The sequence below is a fragment of the Carcharodon carcharias genome, chromosome 6 (assembly GCF_017639515.1).
Source record: "Carcharodon carcharias isolate sCarCar2 chromosome 6, sCarCar2.pri, whole genome shotgun sequence".
NCBI classification, from domain to species: domain Eukaryota; kingdom Metazoa; phylum Chordata; class Chondrichthyes; order Lamniformes; family Lamnidae; genus Carcharodon; species Carcharodon carcharias.
This window is the reverse complement of record NC_054472.1, coordinates 192708008-192730564: the sequence shown is the minus strand read 5'-3', so window position 1 is coordinate 192730564 and position 22557 is coordinate 192708008. Positions and strand designations below refer to the sequence as shown.

The 22557-nt window shown below is 44.9% G+C and overlaps 1 protein-coding gene across 1 annotated transcript in view; it reads left to right on the top strand.

Moving 5' to 3' along the window:
- The window catches only part of LOC121279027 (mitochondrial potassium channel ATP-binding subunit-like), an 85740-nt gene that overhangs the window by 21858 nt on the left and 41325 nt on the right, over positions 1 to 22557 (top strand). The window contains exons 6-7 of the mRNA XM_041189780.1: positions 3165 to 3270; positions 9934 to 10095. Of these exons, the coding sequence (XP_041045714.1) occupies positions 3165 to 3270; positions 9934 to 10095 (268 nt within the window). The remainder of the gene's footprint in view (positions 1 to 3164; positions 3271 to 9933; positions 10096 to 22557) is intronic.

Genomic DNA, 22557 nt, shown 5'->3' with positions numbered 1-22557 from the left:
CTGTCCGCAAGCATGACCCAGACCTCCCTGTCGCTTGCCATTTCAACACTTTACCCTGCTCTCATGCCCATGTGTCTGTCCTTGGCCTGCTGCATTGTTCCAGTGAAGCTCAACACAAACTGGAGAAACAGCACCTCATCTTCCGACTAGGCACTTTACAGCCTTCCGGACTGAATATTGAGTTCAACAATTTTAGATCATGAACTCTTTCCTCCATCCCCACCCCTTTTCTGATCCCCCTTTTTTCCAATAATTTATATAGATTTTTCTTTTCCCACCTATTTCCCATTATTTTTAAATGTATTTCCATCCATTGTTTTATCTCTACCTTTTAGCCTATTTCGATCCCTTCCCCCCACCCCACCCCCACTAGGGCTATCTGTACCTTGCTCGTCCTGCTTTCTACCCTTAATCTCACCTATTATCACATTCCTTAGATAATATCATCACCTTCAACACCTCTTTGTCCTTTTGTCTATGACATCTTTTGGTTATCTCCACCTATCACTGGCCCTCTATCCAGCTCGACCTGTCTCCACCACCCCCCCTTAAATCAGCTTATATTTCACCTCTTTTTTATTTTTCCTTAGTTCTGTTGGAGAGTCATATGGACTCAAAACGTTAACTGTGTTCCTCTCCGCAGATGCTGTCAGACCTGCTGAGTTTTTCCAAGTATTTTTGTTTTTGTCCTAGAATACTGTCTGTGGTTTTAGTAATTATTTAAGGAAGGATATACTTGCATTGGAGGCAGTACAGCAAAGGCTCACTATATTGCTTCCTTGGGAAATAAGGTTGTGCTATGAGAGGCTGAATAAATTGGTACTATAGTCTCTGCAGTTTAGAAGAATGAGAGATGACTTTATTGAAACATACAAGATTCTCAGGGACTTGACAGGGATGACACTGAGAGCTTTCCCCTGGCTGGGGAACCTCTAACACTGGGGGCACAGTCTCAGGATGAGGGGACAATCGTTTAGAATTGAGATGAGATATTTCTTCACTCAAAGTGTTATGAATGTTTGGAGTTCTGTCCCCCAGAGGGTTGTGGATGCTCCATCATTGAATATATTTAAGGCTGGATTAGACAGATTTTTGGCCTCTCAGGAATTCAAAGGACATGGGGAGCTGGTGGGTAAATGGCATTGAGGCAGATCAGCCATGATGGTATTGAATTGCAGAGCAGACTCAAGGGGCCATATGGTCGACCCCTGCTCCTATTTCCTATGTTCTTGTGTATTGCATGATGAACAAGGTTCAAGGGGCTGAATGGCATCCTTCTGTTCTTATGTTTTGGTGTGTAATACTATTTCACTGACTAAACCCAGTTAGCATTCTGTCAGCCCAATTTGCACTGTTCAATCAATAAGGGCTATGAGAGGTAATCCAACCATGAATTTTTTAAGTGCAAGTCATGTCTGACAGATTTCATAGCACTTTTTCAGTTGAGTGATTGATTGAATGGATGGAGGGAATACATTAGCTGAAAATGCAAAAGGTGACAATTGAAGCTTTAAAAACTTTTTCCAGCATTTTCTATTCATATGTTGGTAGATTTTTGTTGGGTAAGGTTAGCAAGGGACATGGAACAAATGTGGGTAAATCGAGTTGAGGTGCAGATCTGTCATGATCTAATTGAATGGTGGAACAGGCTTAAGAGGCTGAAAGCCACCTGGTGGTACCTAATGTTCCTGTTTTTGGATAGAGGTATTCAAAGTCATGAGTGGATTGGACAGAGTTGGTCGGGAGAAACTGGTCCCACTGGTTAGATGATCGAGAATTTGAGGACACAGATTTAAAGTAATTGGCAATAGCAGCAAAAGCGATATGAGAAAATACTTTTTCACACAGCGAGTGGTTAAGATCTGGAATCCATTGTCAGAGTCTGGTGGAGGCAGGTTCACCCGAAGCATTCAAAAGGGAATTAGACTGTTATCTGAAAAGGAAGAATGTACAGGGTTACGAGGAGAAGGCAGGAGAATGGCACTAGGTGAATTGCTCATTTGGAGAGCTGGTGTAGACATGATGGACTGAATGGCCTGCCTCTCTGCTGGAACAATCCTGTGTGATTTTGTTCTTGTTTTGAAAAATCAGACACTTTTGTTTATCCTTTCATGGGAAGTTAGCATCGCTGGCTAGGCTAGCATTTGTGGTGATGAGCCACATGTTGTAAGTGGATAGAAACTTGGTTGACATATAGGAGACCAGGGTAAATGGGCGTTGCTTGCACTGGAGAAGGAGTTGGACGTGGGAGTTCCCCTGACTCCCAGCGTAAGGACTCCCCCCTGACCTCCCCAGGGTGAGGAATCCCCTCCCTGACCTCCCCAGGGTGAGGAATCCCCTCCCTGACCTCCCCAGGGTGAGGCCTCCCCCCCTGAACACCCCAGGGTGAGGAATCCCCCCCTGACCCCCCGCCCCCCCATGGTGAGGAATATCCCCCTGATCCCCCCATGATGAGGAATATCCCCCTGAGCCCCCCCAGGGTGAGGAATATCCCTCTGACGCCCCCCCCAGGGTGAGGAATCCCCCCCCCCCCCCCCCCCCCTCCAGGGTGAGGACTCCCCCCAGAGTGAGGAATCCCCCCCGACACCCCTAGCATGAGGAATCCCCCATCCCCCAGCGCGGAGATTCCCCTCTGAGCCCCCAGCGTGAGGAATCCCCGCTGGTCCCCAGCATTGAGAATCCCTGCTGGCCCCAGCATGGGGAATCCCTCTAGGAGCAAGGGTGGGATTCCCCATGCTGGGAGGGCTCCTATGCTGGGGGTAGGAAGTACCCTTGACCTGAGGTAGGGAGTGGTGTATTGCTGCCCCTGGTGTCGGGAGTGGAGTACCCCTGCCCCCCTGGAATGGGGAGTGGAGTACCCCTGCCCCCCTGGAATGGGGAGTGGAGTACCCCTGCCCCCCTGGAATGGGGAGTGGAGTACCCCTGCCCCCCTGGAATGGGGAGTGGAGTACCCCTGCCCCCCTGGAATTGGGAGTGGAGTACCCCTGCCCCCCTGGAATGGAGAATGGTGTACCCCTGCCCCCCTGGAATGGGGAATGGTGTACCTCTGCCCTTGCAGTCAGTGCTGAGGCTCATTCTGTGCTGTGAGTGTCTATGGCTCTATAAATGAATTTATTTGAAGAATTGCTTCAGTTAAACCCTGTTCCTTCCCTGTTGTGTGACAGGCAGGACGTGGCATTTTTCGATGCCACTCGGACGGGCCACATGGTGAGCCGCTTAACTAACGACATCCAGGAGTTTAAATCCTCTTTCAAGCTGGTGGTGTCTCAGGTGAGCCTGCTGGGATCACATATAAGGTTAACCAACAAATAGCAAAAGAGGCCATTTTTGTTCACCCCCATATTTTTGCTTCCCCCACACTGACTGTCTCTTTTCTTGAGCCCTGATTTGTACCTTGTAGATGGTGGACAGGCTTTGGGCAGTCAGGAGGTGAGTTACTCCTAGCAGGATTCCCAGCCTCTAATTTGCTCTTGTAGCACAGTATTTATATGGCTGGTCCAGCTCATTTTCTGGTCAATGGTTAAACCCGCCCCCCACCCACGGCGGATGTTGATAGTGGAGGATTCAGCAATGGTAATGCCATTGAATGTCATGGGGCGATGGTCATTGCCTGGCACTTGTGTGGCATGAATGTTACTTGCCACTTGTCATCCCAAGCCTGGATAGTGTCCAGGTCTTGCTGCATTTGGACATGGACTGGAGGCGCACTGCACTGTAGGAGGCTCACTACTGAAGGAGCATTGCACTGTTAAAGGATCAGTATTGAGCGAACACTGCACTGTCGGAGGGTCAGTACTGAGGGAGTGCTGCAATGTCGGAGTGTCACTACTGAGGGAGTGCTGCAATGTCGGAGGGCAGTATTGAGGGAGTACTGCACTGTCGGAGGGGTCAGTACTGAGGGAGTGCTGCAATGTCGGAGGGTCACTACTGAGGGAGTGCTGCAATGTCGGAGGGCAGTATTGAGGGAGTACTGCACTGTCGGAGGGTCAGTACTGAGGGAGTACTGCACTGTCAGAGGGTCAGTACTGAGGGAGTGCTGCAATGTCGGAGGGTCACTACTGAGGGAGTGCTGCAATGTCGGAGGGCAGTATTGAGGGAGTACTGCACTGTCGGAGGATCAGTACTGAGGGAGTGCTGTCAGTGAGTCTTTCAATGAGACTTTAAACTGAGGTCCACTTTGCCTTTTTGTATAGATGTAAATAATACCACATCCACTATTTCAAAGAGTAGTGATGCTCTCCTGCTTCCTTGGCATATATGTATCCCTCAAGTAACATTGCAAAAACAGCTTATCTGGTTATTTATCACATTGCTGTTTGTGAGATCTTGCTGTGTGTATGTTGACTTCCATAATTTCAATCATTAAAACAGTGCCTGCATCTCAAAATTTTCTGCATGACTAATGAGATGTGCTGTCATCATGGGGACAGTGTAGAGGGAACTTTTCTCTGTATCTAACACCGTGTTGTATCTGCCCTGGGAGTGTTTGATGGGAACATCGGAGCAGGTGAAGTCCATTCAGCTCATCGAGCTTGCTCTGCCATTCAATATGATGATGGCTGATCAACCACTTGAATGCTTTTTTCCCACACAGTCCCCATATCCCTTTATGTCATTGGTATTTAGAAATCTGTCATTCTCTGCTTTAAAATACTCAATGACTGAGCTTCCACAGCCCTTTTGGGCTAGATAATTCCAAAGATTCACAACCCTCTGTCCAAAAAACTTTCTCCTCATCTTTGTCCTAAGTGGCTTCCCCTTTATTTTGAAATTGTGGTCCTCTGGTTCTAGACTCCCCAACCAGGGGAAACATCTTACCTGCATTTACCCTGTCTATTCCTTTAAGCATTTTGTAGGTTTCAATGAAATCACCTCTCATTCTTTGAAACTCTAGAGAATACAGGCCCAGTTTCCCCAATCTCTCTCCATAGGACAGTTCCGCACTCCCTCTACAGCAATAATATCCTTCCTAAGGGAGAGGGACCAAAACTGCACTCGGTATTCCAGGTGTGGTCTAACCAAGGTGCTGTACAATTGAGTACAAAAGAGCATTTTGTACTCAAATCCTCTTGTGTTAAGGGCTAACATACCATTATGATCCCAGCTGATGTTATTACTGGACAAGTCCGATCCCATTGTGGAAGCTGGCTTGATAAACCATAATTTTTAAAAAGTGGGTTTTTACCCAAACAGATTCACAGGAGTCTGCTCTTGACTTTTTAACAAAAAGCTAAAACATTTATCAAACAAGAAACATTAACTACATTTCATTAGACAACAAAAAGGTTGGAAAGATTTCAGCACAGATACAAAAGGAAAAATGATTCAAACTCACTCTGTCCCTTTTGTCCCAGTAATACCCTTACAGCCCCAACACTCCAGTGAAGAGATACCACTATTTCCACACCAAGACTAGAGCTTGCTCAGTTGCAAAGAGGCTTCTCTTCCAGTAGACTTCTGAACATTGTTCGGAACTAGAGTTGGCTTTAAGTAAGTTATGTGTGTATTTGTGTGTGTTACGAATAAGCTATAACTTTAAGTTTAAGTTTCGGATTTAAGTTTAATGTATATGTTGTATGGTTGTGGTAAGAAAAGGGAAACCTGCGTTGATTTCACTTATGAATGTTGCCTGCAAGTATGTGGGTTTGTTTGTATATGTGCATTTTTAAAGAGGTTTTATGACACTTGAAATGAAGAGATGGGTTATCAAAGGGGTTAGTGGTTTAGGGAAGTTAAAACAAAGTAGGAAAAAACTGTGCTGTTGCCTAGCAACAGGGAGCCCACAGAGAAAAACAGAAAAGCAGTTTGATTTCAGTTGGTAGGGGAATTCCACAGAAACTACCAGATCAGGCGGGACAGGAGCTACAGAGAGCAGGTCCCAAAAAAAAAAGTCCCAAAAAACCAGGGAGTGGGGACAGCTAAGTCAAGGAACTAGGACAGGAATCGGAAACAGGTCCTGTTCAATGGAATTGAAAGTGAGGAGCAGAGGGAAAGTCTCCAAATTAAAGAGACAGAACTGCAGAGAGCAGACTTGGAACAAAGTGGGCTTGCGAGAAGCCTTTGGAGGTGCAGTGTCCTGCTTGGCAAAGCTGAATATCGGAGAGTGTGTGGAGGGTGAAGCCTGAATGCATCTAGAGATCCAGGGGAGGAGAACATTGGAAGGGAGAGGTCCAACCTTTGGAGGTGGATCCCTGTTGGAGATGTTCAGGTTAAAGCTTTGTTTGGGAGAGAATTCCAAAGTGAGTTCTTTGAACGTAAAGATTGGAAGCCCACTGAAGGGAGACAGAAGACGGAATCATCCCAGATTTTCACTTAAGTGCGGTAGCAGGCGAGAAAAACCATGTTTTCCCACCAGCCGTAATGGTGGCTTTTCACACCATATCATCCCAAACCCACCGCATTAATTATGCATTCCCGCATACACACTGTTTGAATGGCGGGTGGGCTGTGCCATGCCATCACCTCACCACTTCATCACGCCAGGTACCACATTTAAAGTACAGCCGTGCTCAGTGCTTCCAGCCTAGGACTGCAGCAAAGAAGACACGGCCCCGAAAGGCAAGAAAACTGCAGCTCTTGAGCACCTTTTAGATGCTGTGGAGGCCAGCCACAATGTCCTCTACCCCCGCTCTGCCAGCAGGAGGAGCAGCAACATTACCACTCCAGCTTGGTAGGTGATGGCAGTGGTGATCAGTGCCAATGCTGCATGAAACAGGTTGGCCATCCAATACAAAAAGAGGATAAATGATCTCATTCTTACAGCCAGGATATGGCAACCACCTCATCAATCAAAACTCACACGCTCAAGCCCATCATACATTCACTGGCATCTCACTTAATGCCAGCTCGAGGGACATCAACACCCATTCTCACGTACATACCCTCCCATGTCCATCTGGCCTCAACTCCTCCGGAGACTGCCTCCTCAGCCCTCACCATCTTGAGGTCACTTGCACCTGCGACTCTGTTCAGTAGTCACTCTGCACATTTCTAAACAAAAATTAAAAATTAGGGTCTATCAAGCCAGGTTCCACACTGGGGTCTGACCTGTCTGGTAGTAACATTAGCTGGGATCATAACAACATTCACTAGAAGTCCTTCCACAATTAGTATTTCCCTTGAAATATCCAGAAAATTCACTCTGAATTCATTATTACTCCAACTTTAGAGCAAAACATACGAGTCTCAGATATTTCCAGTCTTCACGCTGTGGTAGACACGTACCAACTGAATTAAAATCTGCCTTTCTGTCTCTGTGGGTCCCTCTCTGATCCCCGGCTAGGCAACTGCGCAGTTTAATGTTTATTTTAACTTCTCTAAACCACTAACCCCTTGATAACCCATCTCTTCACTTCAAGAGTTGTAAAACCTCATTAAAAATGCAACCATACAAACAGGGTCTGGAGACTTCCTGGCTTCATCTCCAAAAAAATCTCTAAACTGAAACCAAAGCCAGGTTTAACAGACAAATAACAAAAGTATAAGTTAAACTTAAAGTATATTTTGTTCCTGATACCCACAAGTACCGATATAACTTGCTTAAAACTATATCTAGCTCGTAACAATTAACCTTCCTAATTGCTCACTGGACCTGCATGTTAGCTTTCGGTGACTTATTGACGAGGGCACCTAGGTCCCTTTGTACATCTATACTCTTACCATTTAAGAAATACCCTGCACAGGCAACGGCGTAGTGGTATTGTCACTGGACTAGTAATCCAGAGACCCAGGGTAATGCCCCGGGGACCCGGATTCAAATTGTGCCATGGCAGATGGTGGAATTTGAATTCATTAAAAGAAAATCTAGAATTCAAAGCCTAATGATGACCATGAAACCATTGCCGATTGTTGTAAAAACCCATCTGGTTCATTAATGTCCTTTAGGGAAGGAAACCTGCCATCTTTACCTGGTCTGGCCTACGTGTGACTCCAGACCCACAGCAGTGTGGTTGACTCTTAAATCACAGAATCACAGAGCGCAGAAGAGGCCCTTCGGCCCATCGAGTCTGCACCAACATGTCAGAAACACCTGACCTATCTACCTAATCCCATTTACCAGCACTTGGCCCACAGCCTTGAATGTTATGATGTGCCAAGTGCTCATCCAGGTACTTTTTAAAGGATGTGAGGCAACCCGCCTCCACCACCCTCCCAGGCAGCGCATTCCAGACCGTCACCACCCTCTGGGTAAAAAAGTTTTTCCTCACATCCTCCCCAAACCTCCTGCACAACCCAAGTCTATCCAGCCTCTCTTCATAACTTAAATGTTTCATCCCAGGCAACATACTGCTAAATCTCCTCTGCACCCCCTCCAGTGCAATCACATCTTTCCTATAATGAGACGACCAGAACTGCACACAGTACTCCAGCTGTGGCCTCACCAAGGTTCTATACAACTCCAAAATGACCTCCCTACTTTTGTAATCTATGCCTCGATTGATAAAGACAAGTGTCCCATATGCCTTTTTCACCACCCCACTAACACGCCCCTCTGCCTTCAGAGATCTATGGACACACACACCAAGGTCCCTTTGTTCCTCAGAACTTCCTAGTGTCATGCCGTTCATTGAATACTTCCTTGTCAAATTACTCCTTCCAAAGTGTATCACCTCACACTTTTCAGGGTTAAATTCCATCTGCCACTTATCTGCCCATTTGACCATCCCGTCCATATCTTCCTGTAGCCCAAGACACTCAACCTCACTGTTAAACACCCGGCCAATCTTTGTGTCATCCGCAAACCTACTAAATGCTCTCTGAACAAGGGTAATTAGAAACGGGCAATAAATGCTGGCCTAGCCAGCGATGTCCACATCCCATAAATGAATTTTAAAAATCTGTTCCTCCTACCAAAGTGGATAACCTTACGTTTTCCACATTAGATTCCATCTGCCATGCTCCTTACCCTCACTAAGTCTGTCCAATTCCCCTCGAAGCTGCTTTGCATCTTCCTCACAACACACATTCCCAGCGAGTTTTGTGTTACCCGCAAACCTGTGAAAATTACATTTAGTCCCCACATCCAAATCGTGGATATATATTGTGAACAGCTGGAGCCCAAGTTCTGAGCCTTGCAGTAGTCACAGCTGGCCAATGTGAGAATGAGCCGTTTATTCTTGCTCACTGTTTTGTGTCTGTTAACCAATCCTTAATCCATGTTTGATGGGGACAGTCTGTCGGGATCTTTACTTTGTATCTAACCCTCTGCTGTTGTTCACAGAATCACAGAATCTTTCTAGAAGGAAGCCATCCAGCCCATTGAGTCTGCACTGGCTTTCTGAAAGCCTGCCTTGGGAGTGTTTGATGGGGACAGTGTAGAGGGAGCTTTACTCTGTATCTAACCCCGTGCTGTACCTGTCCTGGGAGTGTTTGATGGGGACAGTGTAGAGGGGGCTTTATTCTGTATCTAACCCCATGCTGTACCTGTCCTGGGAGTGTTTGATGGGGACAGTGTAGAGGGAACTTTACTCTGTATCTAATACCGTGCTGTACCTGTCCTGGGAGTGTTTGATGGGGACAGTGTAGACGGAGCTTTACTCTGTATCTAACCCCGTGTTGTACCTATCCTGGGAGTGTTTGATGGGGACAGTGTAGAGGGAACTTTACTCTGTATCTAATACCGTGCTGTACCTGTCCTGGGAGTGTTTGATGGGGACAGTGTAGACGGAGCTTTACTCTGTATCTAACCCCGTGCTGTACCTGTCCTGGGAGTGTTTGATGGGGACAGTGTAGAGGGAACTTTACTCTGTATCTAATACCGTGCTGTACCTGCCCTGGGAGTTCTTGATGAGACAGTGGAGCGGGAACTTTCCACTGCATCTATGCCCTGGTGTAACTGCCATGGAAATATTTGATTGAACAGTATAGAAGGAGCTTTAATTTGAACCTAACCTGTGCTTTAACTGCCTTGCTTGTGTTTGATTTGAACTCTAGGGCCTGAAGAGTGCCGCACAGACAATTGGCTGCCTGGTGTCCCTCTACTTTGTTTCGCCAAAGCTAACGAATCTGATGTGCATGGTAATGCCAGTCCTGATTGGAACTGGAGCATATTTGGGCTCATACCTTCGGGAGCTATCCCAAAAGGCACAGGAACAGGTAAGGGGGAGGGAGTGGGCAGTGAATGTTTGTGTTGGCGTTTGCATTGAACTGATGGGGCTGTGGGTGAGGAGAGTCTGAAGAGGCAACCAAGGTCCTAGACAATGAGTCAGATGGAATGTCTAGGTGGGTGGCTGTAGCTTACTTGGAACCAGTGTCCAGATATAAAGGAGAACTATAGGAGAGATCCCAGGATTTGTTCAGAGGGAGGATAAAGATTGGACTAGGTTGGGGAGATAATATTGAAGCCAGGTTCATTGAAGAAGCACCAATATTCTGGAATGGGGAGATGGTAATGTTGAAATTCTGGGAGGTTGAGATTGATGTTCACTGAAATGAATATAGTTAGCGAGTTGAGTCCAGGGTCAGAGGGACAAAGATTCTTTCAGCACTTAAGCAGTGAGACTGCATTCAAGAAAGGAGGAAGACAGAAAGCAGGAAACTACAGAGCATTTCCTCACATCTGTAAAAGGGAAACCGCATGAATCTATTATTAAAGAGGTTATAGCAGCGCACATGGAAAATCTTAATGCAGTCTGGGAAGGTCAACATGGTTTTGTGAAAGGGAAATCATATTTGATTAATTTATTAGTTCTTTGAGGAAGTGGGATGCATCATGGATAAAGGGAAACCTGTAGATGTGGTATGCTTGTATTTCCAAAAGGCATTTGACAAGGTGCCATACAAAATGAGAGCTTGTGGTATAGGGGTAACATAATAGCATGGATAGAGAATTGGTTAGCTAATAGGAAGCACGGAGTAGGAATAAGTAGATCATTTTCAGGTTGGCAAGCTGTAACCAGTGGAATATCACAGGGACGAGTTCTGGGGCCTCAACTATTTACAATCCACATCAATGACTTGGATGAAGGGACCGAAAGTATGGTTGCTAAATTTGCCGTTGACACAAAGATTCGTAAGAAAGTAAATTTTGAAGAGGGCTTGAGCCTGTACAAGGAGATATATATATATATATACAGTAGACATATATATAGTATCAGTGAGTAGGCAAAAATTTGGCAGATGGAATATAATGTGGGAAAATGTGAACTCACCCACTTTAGCAGGAAGAATAGAAAAGTAGTATATTATTTAAATGGAGAGAGAATACAGAACTCTGTAATACAGAGGGACCTGGGTGTCCTGTTGCATGAATTGCAAAAATTTAGTATGTAAAGTGATTAAGAAGGCAAATGGATGTTGGTGTTCATCGTAAGGGGAATGGAATATAAAAGTAGGGAAGTTTCACTGCTGCTGTACAGGGCCTTGGTGAGACCACATCTGGAATACTGTGTACAGTTTTGGACCCCTTAGTTGGAAAAGGATATAATTGCTTTGGAATTAGTTCAGAGAAGGTTCACTTGACTCATTCCTTGGATTAAGTTGGTCTCTTCTGAAGAAAGGTTAGACAGGTTGGGCCTATATTCTTTGGAGTTTATAAGATCGAGAGGTGAACATCTTGAACCATATAAGGATCTTGAGGGGATTTCGCAGGATGGATGCTGAAAGGATGTTTCCCCTTGTGGGAGAGACTAGAACTAAGGGACACAGATTAAAAAATAAGAGATCTTCCATTTAAGATGAAGATGAGGAGAATATTTTTCTCTCAGTGGGTTATTAGTTTGTGAAATTCTTCTCCTCAGACAGCAGTGGAGATAGGGCCATTGAATATTTTTAGGGTTGAGTTCAATAGATTCTTGATTGACAAGGGAGTCAAAGATATAGGGGTAGACAGGAAAGTAGAGGCCAAAGTTAGTACAGCCATGATCTTGGCATCATTTATCTTCATTTATTGAAATAACAAGAATACAAGCAGGCAGGACTATAGATTTAATTAGTAAAATTTAATTAGTAAAATAATTAAACACTGTAATGATAGCAGGGGAGGCAATGTGTTGCAGAATGTGGGAGCTCATAGACACCTGATGCACTGGAAGTAATCTTCCAAGAATCTTTAATTCTGGAAAAGTCCCAGAAGTTTGAAAAACTGCCAATGTAATGCCCTTATTCAAATAGGGAGGGAGATAAAAACCGATAACTATAGGCCATTTAGCTTAACATCCACCATTGGGAAAATGTTAGAATCTATTGTAAAGGATGTAATAGCAAAGCATTTAGAAATGCACAATATAATCAAGCAGAGTCAGCTTGGTTTCATGAAGAGGAAATAATGCCTGACAAATTTATTAGAGTTCTTTGAGGAGGTAACAAGCAGGATGGATAAAGGGGAACCAGTAGATGTAATATATTTGGATTTCCAAAAGCTGTTCAATAAGGTACCACACAGAAGGCTACTTAATAAGATAAGATCCCATGGTGTTGGGGGTAGTATATTAGCATGGATAGAGGATTGGTTAATTAATAGAAGACAGAGAGTTGGGATAAGGGGGGCATTTTCAGGATGGTAACCTGTAACTAGTGGAGTGCCACAGGGATCAGTGCTGGGGCCACAATTATTTACAATATATATTAATGACTTGGATGAGGGAAGTGAATGTACTATTGTCAAGTTTGCGGATGACAAAAAAACTAGGTGGGAAGGCAAGTGATGAGGATGACACAGAGTCTACAGAGGGATATCGACAGGTTAAGTGAGTGGGCAAAAACTTGTTAGATGGAATATAATGTGGGAAAATGTGAGGTTATGCATTTTGGCAGGAAGAATAGAGGAGCTGAATATTATTTAAATGGAGAAAGATGCATAAAGCTGCAGCACAGAGGGATTTGGGAGTCCTTGTGAATGAATCCCAAAAAGCTAACATACAAGTTCAACAGGTAATAGGGAAGGCAAATGGAATGTTGGCCTTTATTTCAAAGGGAATGGAGTATAAAAATAGGCAAGTCTTGCTAAAACTCTACAAGGCACGTGTTAGACCACGCCTTTAATACTGTGAACAATTTTGGTCCGCTTATCTAAGGTAAGATATACTGGCATTGGAGGCAGTCCAGAGAAGGTTCACTAGGTTGATCCCAGATATGAAGGGGTTTTCTTATGAGGAGAGGTTGAGTAGGTTGGGCCTGTACTCATTGGAGTTTAGAAGAATGAGAGACGACCTTATTGAAAGATATAAGATTCTTAGGGGGCTTGACAGGGAAGATGCTGAGAGGTTGTTTCCCCTTGTGGGAGAGTCTAGGACCAAAGGGCATAATCTTAGAGTAAGGGGTATCCCATTTAAGACAGAGATGAGGAACAATTTCTTCTCTTAGAGGGTAGTCAATCTGTGGAATTCTTTACCGCAGAGGGTTGTAGAGGCTGGGTTGTTAAGGATTTTCAAGGCTGAGATAGACAGATTTTTAATCAGTAAGGGAATCAAGGGTTATGGGAAAAATCAGGAAAATGGAGTTGAGGATTATCAGATCACCCATAATCTCATTGAATTGCAGAGCAGACTCGATGGGCTGACTGGCCCACTTCTGCTCCTATGTCTTATGATCAATGTGATTCAAGGCAAACACATCTGCCTGTAAATGCCTGTGGCTGGAGGAACTTTGGTTCAGAGTCATTGAGCTGCAGGCACTGCGATACATCAGGGGAGGGGAAAACTTACCTGGATGAGCGAACTGACCATGGCACCGTGGTACAGGAAGCCATTCAAGCAGGTGGAGAGTTAATGTAGTGGTAGTAGGGGACAGTCAGGGGGATAGACACAGTTCTCTGTAACTGAGAACCTGAGTTCAGGCGGCTGTGATGCCCGCCCAGTGCCAGGATTCAAGGCATCTGCTCCGGGTTGGAGAGGAACTTGCAGTGGGAGGGAGAGGATCCAGTTTCTGTGATCCATGTAGGCACCATTGACATAGGTAGAGCTGTGGAAGAGGCTTTGCTTAAGGAGAATGAGCAGCTAGGGGATAAACTACAAAGCAGGTCCTGAAAGTTTGTCACAGAAAAACGGAGTGAACACTCAGACCCTGGAGGCTTGTCTAGGAAGTCTTTATTAAAGTCGTGATATCACGGCGAGCCTAGTCGCATACAACAGAGCCAACCAGTCTCTGACTAACACCTCTTTACACACATAGATATAGCAAAAGGTTCGTGACAGAAACTTGGGCAATTACAATAGTTTCAAATGGCTTCAAAGGATAGCGATCAGTGTTAATGATTTAACGATTAGACAGGACAATGTCAATGCATTAGCAAATAGACAGGACAATGTCAATGGTTTAACAAATAGACAGGACAATGTCAATGGTTCAGCAAATAGAGAGTGTTAATGGTTACATATCCTGGGCAATGCACACACAATAGTTTTTTCTCTCTTTGATTTTGTCACCGTATCTGACATCCGGAGCCCCTTAGTCTGGGAAGGTAGCATTGGCCCTTTGATTTGCTAATTTATGTGCTGGCTGCATGACTGTTTGGGGACTTCCTACAGTAATCTCATTATACATGGATTTTAATTTCCTTTTCCAATTATACGTGTATTTTATTTCATTCACAATTATACACGTATTCCTCCACAAAATTAATAATTTCTGGATTATTACTTGAGCCACAAGCAAATTGGCTTAGTGTAAATAAGATTAGAGGGTTAAATGCATAACTCAATGACTGCTGTGGGAGATAAAAACAGAAAATGCTGGTAAAACTCAGTAGGTCCGACAACATCTATGGAGGGAGAAAGCGTTAATATTTCGAGTCCATATGATTCTTTTGAAGAAGAATCATATGGACTCTGTTTCTATTTTGGGGGAGGTGATGGTGTAGTGGTATTGTCACAGGACGAGTAATCCAGAGACCCAGGGTAATGCTCTGGGGACCTGGGCTCAAATCCTGCCACAGCAGATGGTGGAAGTTGAATTCAATGAAAAAAAAACATGGAATTAAAAAGCCTAATGATGACCATGAAACCATGATCGATTGTTGTAAAAACCCCTCTGGGTCACTAATGTCCTTTAGGGAAGGAAATCTGCTGTCCTTAACCGGTCTGGCCAACATGTGACTCGAGATCCACAGCAATGTAATTGACTCTTAAATGCCCCCTGAACTAGGGCAATTAGGGATGGGTGATAAATGCTAGCCTGACCAATGACACCCAAATCCCATGAATGAATACAAAAAAATGTCAGATTTCCAGCATCCGCAGTATTTTGCATTTATTGTTGGTGTGGGAGAAACAGGTTTCAATTCACGGGGCACTGGTACACCTACTGGGGAAAATGGGAGCTGTACTGTTGAGATGGTCTTCATCTGAGCCGCACTGGGACCAGTGTTCTAGAGAGTCGTATAACTAGGGTGGTAGAGAGGGCTTTAAACTGAATAGTGGGATGAGAGATCAGGTGAAGGAAGATGTGATAAACTAAAGAAAGAAGACAAGACAAGAGAGCAAGGTAGTGTTAAGACACAGCAGATGGTAAATGCTGAGGTGTTCAAATCCCAGAGGGAAATTTGAAACAACTGTCACAACTAATTTTCAATTTGTATAAATTTCAAGATGTGTTCCTTGAATTCAGTAGTAATAAGACCACCAAGTCTTATAGGTTTTTATAAAACTAGATTAAACATTTAGCAATAAGAGAAATGATTTTAAATACATATATTGAGCTACAAATTACTACTATGATAATTTCTAAATCCCCGACTCAGTCTAACTCCCAGTTACACTTCCGTTAAGGCAACAGTAAGACACATAGATTTTGAAAGACCCAGGAAAAGAAGTACCTGAACATGTCGAATTCAAAGTGAGTTTTCTTAACTTCAGCTCTTTGGAGATGGCAGCTTGAGGCATAGATGCTGAAGGCTTTTCACACTTGTTAGATCTTAAAAATGCCTGCCCTTACACAGCCCTTTCACCTTCTTTATACATATCTCCCTCTTTGAATGTAAATACCCATTGTTTCACTGTGTGTGTCTTTGGATTTTATCTCCCTGATAATAAAACCCTCTCATAGCACTAAGTTTTATCAGTAATCTTTGGGCAAAATAAGCACACTGTTTCACTGCTTCACCTGGTTAGGTGACACATTTCTCCCCTCCTTTGAAAACAATCTAATCTGGTTTATCTCAAAATGTAAATGTTCCCTTGACACCAATGTTTCTAAATTTACCCATGCTTATCTAGTTAACATTTCAAATCCACCCTCTCTTCTTAGATCAAAGCACCCAGACTAGCTGCCTCTAATTCAATTAAATCACACACACTCTCACACACACGCACACACACACACACACACACACACATCTCGACACATAGACACATCCCACTATTATTCTATTTTACAATAAATTCCAATAACATTATGAGAGTTATTATATCTTCTTGACAGTTAGCAATAGTGGAATTAATAATCTGAGTGTGGGAGGAAGGGATAGAACATACAAGCTTAAGAGTGTGCAAGTAGATAAGACGTGAGATTGTAAAAAATAATAAAAAGACAGAATTAAAGGCATTTTATCTGAATGCACACAGCATTCACATCAAGGTAGGTGAAATTGACAGCATAACTGGAAGCAAATAGGTATGATCTAATTGCCATTATAGAGACGTGGCTGCAGGGGGACCAAGGCTGGCAACTGAATGTTCAAGGTTATTCGACATTTAGGAAGGATAAGCAAAAAGGAAAAGGAGGTATGAAGAAGGGATGAGATTGGTAAATTAGTGAGAGGGACCTTTAGGAAATTAGAAGTTCATGTAACAAGATTAATACTGTCGTCATGGGGGACCTGATTTGACATATAGACCAGGTAAACCTAATTAGCACTAATGTTGTAGCGGATGAATCCTGGAATGTATATGAGATGGTTTTCTAGAACAATATATTTAGGAACCAACTAGAGAACAGGCTATTTTAGATTGAGTATCGTGCAGTGAAAAAGGGCTCACTAATAATTTCATTCTAATGAAGCTTTTAGGAAAGAGTGACCATAATATGATAGAATTTAACTTGAAGTTTGAAAGTGATGTAGTTCAATCTGAAGCTAGTATCTTAAATTTAAACAAAGGAACCTACAAATGTATGAGGGCAAGTTGACTGGTAGATTGGGAAACTGCATTCAAAGGTATGATAATAGACAGGCAATGGCTAGCATTTAAAGAATTAATACATGGTTTACAACAAATTTAATTTCTTTGAGGCACAAAAATCTGGCAGGAAATATAATCCAACTGTGCCCAACAACGGAAGTTAAAGATTGTTTTAGATGTTTAAAAAATTTTTTTTTTTTCTTATTTCTTCACGAGATGAGGGCTTCACTGGCTGGGCCAGCATTTATTGCCCATCGCTCGTTGCCCTTAAGCAGGAGGTGGTGAGCTGCCTTCTTGAACCACTGCAGTCCAAGTGGAGTAGGTCCACCCATGGTGCTGTTAGGGAGGGATTTCCAGGATTTTGACCCAGTGACAGTGAAGGAACGGTGATATATTCCTAAGTCGGGATGGGGAGTGACTTGAAGAGGAACTTCAAGAGGTGGTGGTGTTCCCATCTATCTGCTGCCCTTGTCCTTCTAGATGGTAGTGGTTGTGGGTTTGGAAGTTGCCAGTCGAAGGAGCTTTGGTGAATTCCTGCAGTGCAGCTTGTAGATGGTACACACTGCTACTACTCTGCATCGGTGGTGGAGGGAGTGAATGTTTGTGGATGTGGCACCAATCAAGTGGGCTCCTTTGTCCTGGATGTTGTGGGAGCTGCACTCATCCGGGCAAGTGGGGCGTATTCCATCACACTCCTTATTTGTGCCTTGTAAATGGTGGACAGGCTTTGGGGAGTCAGGAGGTGATTTACTCATCGCACGATTCCCAGCCTCTGACCTGCTCTTGTAGCCACAGTATTTATATGGCTAGTCCAGTTCAGTTTCTGGTCAGTGGTAACCCCAGGATGTTGATCGTGGGGGACTCAGTGATGGTAATGCCATTGAACAGGAAGGGGCGAAGGTTGGATTCTGTCTTGTTGGAGAGAATCTTGGGCGGCGCGAATGTTACTTGCCACTTGTCAGCCCAAGCCTGGATATTGTCCAGGTCTTGCTGCATTTGGACATGGACTGCTTCAGTATCTGAGGAGTCGTGAATGGTGCTGAACATTGTGTAATCATCAGTGAACATCCCCACTTCTGACCTTATGATGGAAGGAAGGTCATTGATGAAGCAGCTGAAGATGGTTGGGCCGAGGACACTACCCTGAGGAACTCCTGCAGTGATGTCCTGGAGCTGAGATGACTGACCTCCAGCAACCACAACCATCTTCCTTTGGGCTAGGTATGACTCCAACCAGCAATGAGTTTTCGCCCTGACTCCCATTGACTCCGGTTTTGCTAGGGCTCCTTGATGCCACACTCGGTCAAATGCGGCCTTGATGTCAAGGGCAGTCACTTTCACCTCACCTCAGGAATTCAGCTCTTTTGTTCATGTTTGAATCAAGGCTGTAATGAGGTCAGGAGCTGAGTGGCCCTGGCGGAACCCAAACTGGGCATCAGAGAGCAGGTTATTGCTAAGCAAGTGCCGCTTGATAGCACTATTGATGACCCCTTCCATTACTTTACTGATGATGGAGAGTAGACTGATGGGGCGGTAATTGGCCAGGTTGGATTTATCCTCCTTTTTGTATACAGGACATACCTGGACAATTTTCCACATAGCCGGGTAGATGTCAGTATTGTAACTGTACTGGAACAGCTTGGCTAGGGGCACAGCAAGTTCTGGAGCATAAGTTTTAGTACTATGGCCGGAGTATTGTCAGGACCCATAGCCTTCACTGTGTCCAGCATTTTCAGCTGTTTTTTGATATCACGTGGAGTGAATCGAATTGGCTGAAGACTGGCATCTGTGATGCTGGGGACCTCCAGAGGAAGCCGAGATGGATCATCCATTCAGCACTTCTGGCTGAAGAATGTTGCAAATGCTTCAGCCTTATCTTTTGCACTGATGTGCTGGGCTCCTCCATCATTGAGGATGGGGATAACTGAGGAGCCTCCTCCTCCAGTGAGTTGTTTAATTGTCCACCACCGTTCTCATCTGGGTGTGGCAGGACTGCAGAGCTTAGATATAATCCGTTAGTTGTGTGACCACTTAGCCCTGACTATCAATCACTGCTTATGCTGTTTGGCACGCAAGTAATCCTGTGTTATAGTTTCATCAGGTTGACACCTCATTTTTAGGTATGCCTGGTGCTGCTCCTGGCGTGCCCTCCTGCACTCTTCATTGAACCAGGGTTGATCCCCTGGCTTGATGGTAATGTAGACCGGGGGATATGTTGGGCCATGAGGTTATATATTGTATTTGAGTACAGTTCTGCTGCTACTGATGGCCCACAGTGCCTCATGGGAAACCCAGTCTTGAGTTGTTAGATCTGTTCGAAATCTATCCCATTTAGCATGGTGGTAGTGCCATCCAACACGATGGAGGGTATCCTCAATGTGACGGCGGGATTGTGCAGTGGTCACTCTTACCGATGCTGTCAATGACTGATGTATCTGTGGCAGGCAGGTTGGTGAGGATGAGGTCAAGTATGTTTTTCCCTCTTGTTGACTCCCTCACCACCTGCCGCAGGTCCATTTAGGACCAGCTCGGTCAGTAGTGGTGCTACCGAGCAACTCTGGGTGATGGACTTTGAAGTCCCCCACCCAGAGTACATTCTGCGCCATTACCACCCTCAGCTTCCTCCAAGAGGTGTTCAACATGGAGGAGCACTGATTCATCAACTGAGGGAGGGAATTAGTAGGAGGTTTCCTTCCCATGTTTGACCTGATGCCATGAGATTTCATGGGGTCCGGTGTCAATGTTGAGGACTCCCAGGGTAACTCCCTCTTGACGTATACCACCTGTGCCTCCACCTCTGCTGGGCCTGTCCTCCTGCTGGGACAGGACATACCCAGGGATGGTGATGGTGGTGTCTGGGACATTATCTGTAAGGTATGATTCCGTGAGGATGACTATGTCACGCTGTTGCTTGACCAGTCTATAAGACAGCTCTCCCAATTTTGGCACTAGCCCCCAGATGTTAGTAAGGATGACTTTGCAGGGTCGACAGGGCTGAGATTTTTCTGTTACTTTGTAGCGGTTTGTTACAACTGAGTGACCTGCTAGGCCATTTCTGAGGGAACCACACTGCTGTGGGTCTGGAGTCACGTGTAGGCCAGACCTGCTTTTTAATTTCCTTCCTAACTCCCTGAAATTCAATAAAAATCTTGAATTAAAAGATTAAAAGTCTGATGATGACCATGAAAGCATCGTCAATTGCCGTAAAAACCCATCTGGGACTGTCCTTTAGGGAATGAAATCTGTCACCCTCATCTGGTCTGGTCTACATGTGATTCCACATCTGCTGACATGTGGTTTACTCTTAAGTGCCCTCTGAAATGGCCTAGCAAGCTCCCCAGATGTAACAAACTGCTACAAAGTCAAAAAAAAAGAAACTGGACGGACCACCCGGCATCAACCGAGGCACCGGAAACGACAACAGCAGACCCCAACCTGCGGACCCTGCAAAGCCCTCCTTACTTACATCGGGAGGTCAGTGCCAAAATTGGGAGAGTTGTTTCACAGACTAGTCAAGCAACAGCCTGACACAATCATACTCATCGAGTCAGAAAATACTCGTGGGAAATGTTTTTTACTTCATACACGGGATGTGGGCTTCACTGGCTGGGCCAGCATTTATTTCCCATCTCTAGTTACCCATGAGAAGGTGTTGGTGAGTTGCCTTTTTGAACTGCTGCAGTCCATGTGGTGTCGGTACACCCACAGTGCTGTTAGGAAGGCATTCCAGGGTTTTCACTCAGCGAAGTGAAGGAACAGTGATATATTTCCAAGTCAGGATGGTGAGTTGCAATGTCCATCACCAAGAGTGGTTCGGTAGCACCACTACTGACCGAGCTGGTCGAATCCTAAAGGATATAGCTGCTAGACTGGGTCTGCGGCAGGTGGTGAGAGAACAACATACTTGACCTCATCCTCACCAACCTGCCTGCCGCAGATGCATCTGGCCATGACAGTATCGGTAGGAGTGACCACCGCGCAGTCATTCCAAAGAAGAAGTCCCATCTTCACATTGCGAATACCCTCCATCATGTTGTGTGGCACGACCACCGTCCTAAATGGGATAGATTTTGAACAGATATAGCAACTCAAGTAAGGGCAACCATTATGCGCTGTGGGCCATCAGCAACAGCAGTATTGTACTCGAACGTGATCTGTAACCTCATAGACTAGCATAACTCCCGCTCCACTGTCACCACCAAACCAGGGGATCAACCCTGATTCAATGAAGAGTGCAGGAGGGCATGCCAGGAGCAGCACTAGGCATACCTAAAAATGAGGTGTCAACCTGGTGAAGCTACAACACAGGACTAAATTGTGTGTCAAACAGCATAAGCAGCAAGTGATAGAGCCAGGCGATTCCACAACCAATGAATCAATTCTAAGCTCTGCAGTTTTGCCACATCCAGTCGTGAATGGTGGTGAAAAATTAAACAGCTCACTGCAGGAGGTGGCTCCAGAAATATCCGCATCCCTAATGATGGGGTGTCCATCATCGCAGTGCAAAAGATAAGGCTGAAGCATTTGTTACAATCTTCAGCCAGAAATGCCGAGTGGATGATCCATCTCGGCCTTATCCAGGTGTCCCCAGTATCACAGATGCCAGTCTTCAACCAATTCGATTCACTCCACGTGATATCAAGAAGTGGCTGAAGGCACTGGATACTGCAAAGGCTATGGGTCTTGTCAATGTTCCGGCAATAGTACTGAAGACTCGTGCTCCAGGACTTGCCACACCCCTAGCCAAGCTGTTGCAGTATAACAACAACACTGGCATTTACCCAGCAATGTGGAAAATTGCCCAGGTATGTCCTGTACATGAAAAATAGGACAAATCCAACCTGGCCAATTACACCTCATCAGTCTACTTTCAATCATCAGTAAAGCGATGGAAGGGGTCATCAACAGGGCTATCAAGCGGCACTTGCTTAGCTATAACCTGCTCACTGACGCTCATTTTGGGGTCCGTCAGGGCCACTCAACTCCTGACCTCATTACAGCCTTGGACAAAAGAGCTGAACTCCTGAGGTGAGGTGAGAGTGATTGCCCTTGACATCAAGGTAGCATTTGACCAAGTGTGGCATCAAGAAGCCCTAGCAAAACGAGTCAATGGGAATCAGTAGGGAAACTCTCTGCTGGTTGAAGTCATACCTAGCACAAAGGAAGATGGTGGTGGTTGTTGGAGGTCAGTCATCTCAGCTCCAGGACATCATTTCATCAATGACCTTCCTTCCATCATAAGGTCAGAAGTGGGAATGTTCACTGATGATTGCACAATGTTCAGCACCATTCACAACTCCTCAGGTAATGAAGCAGTCCATATCCAAATGCAATGAAACCTGGACAACATCCAGGCTTGGGCTGACAGGTGGCAAGTAACAATCACGCCACTTAGCCAGGCAATGACCATCTCCAACAAGGTTGAATGTGATCATCATCCCTTGACATTCAATGGCATTAGTATCACTGAATTCCTCACCATCAACATCCTGGGGGATTACCA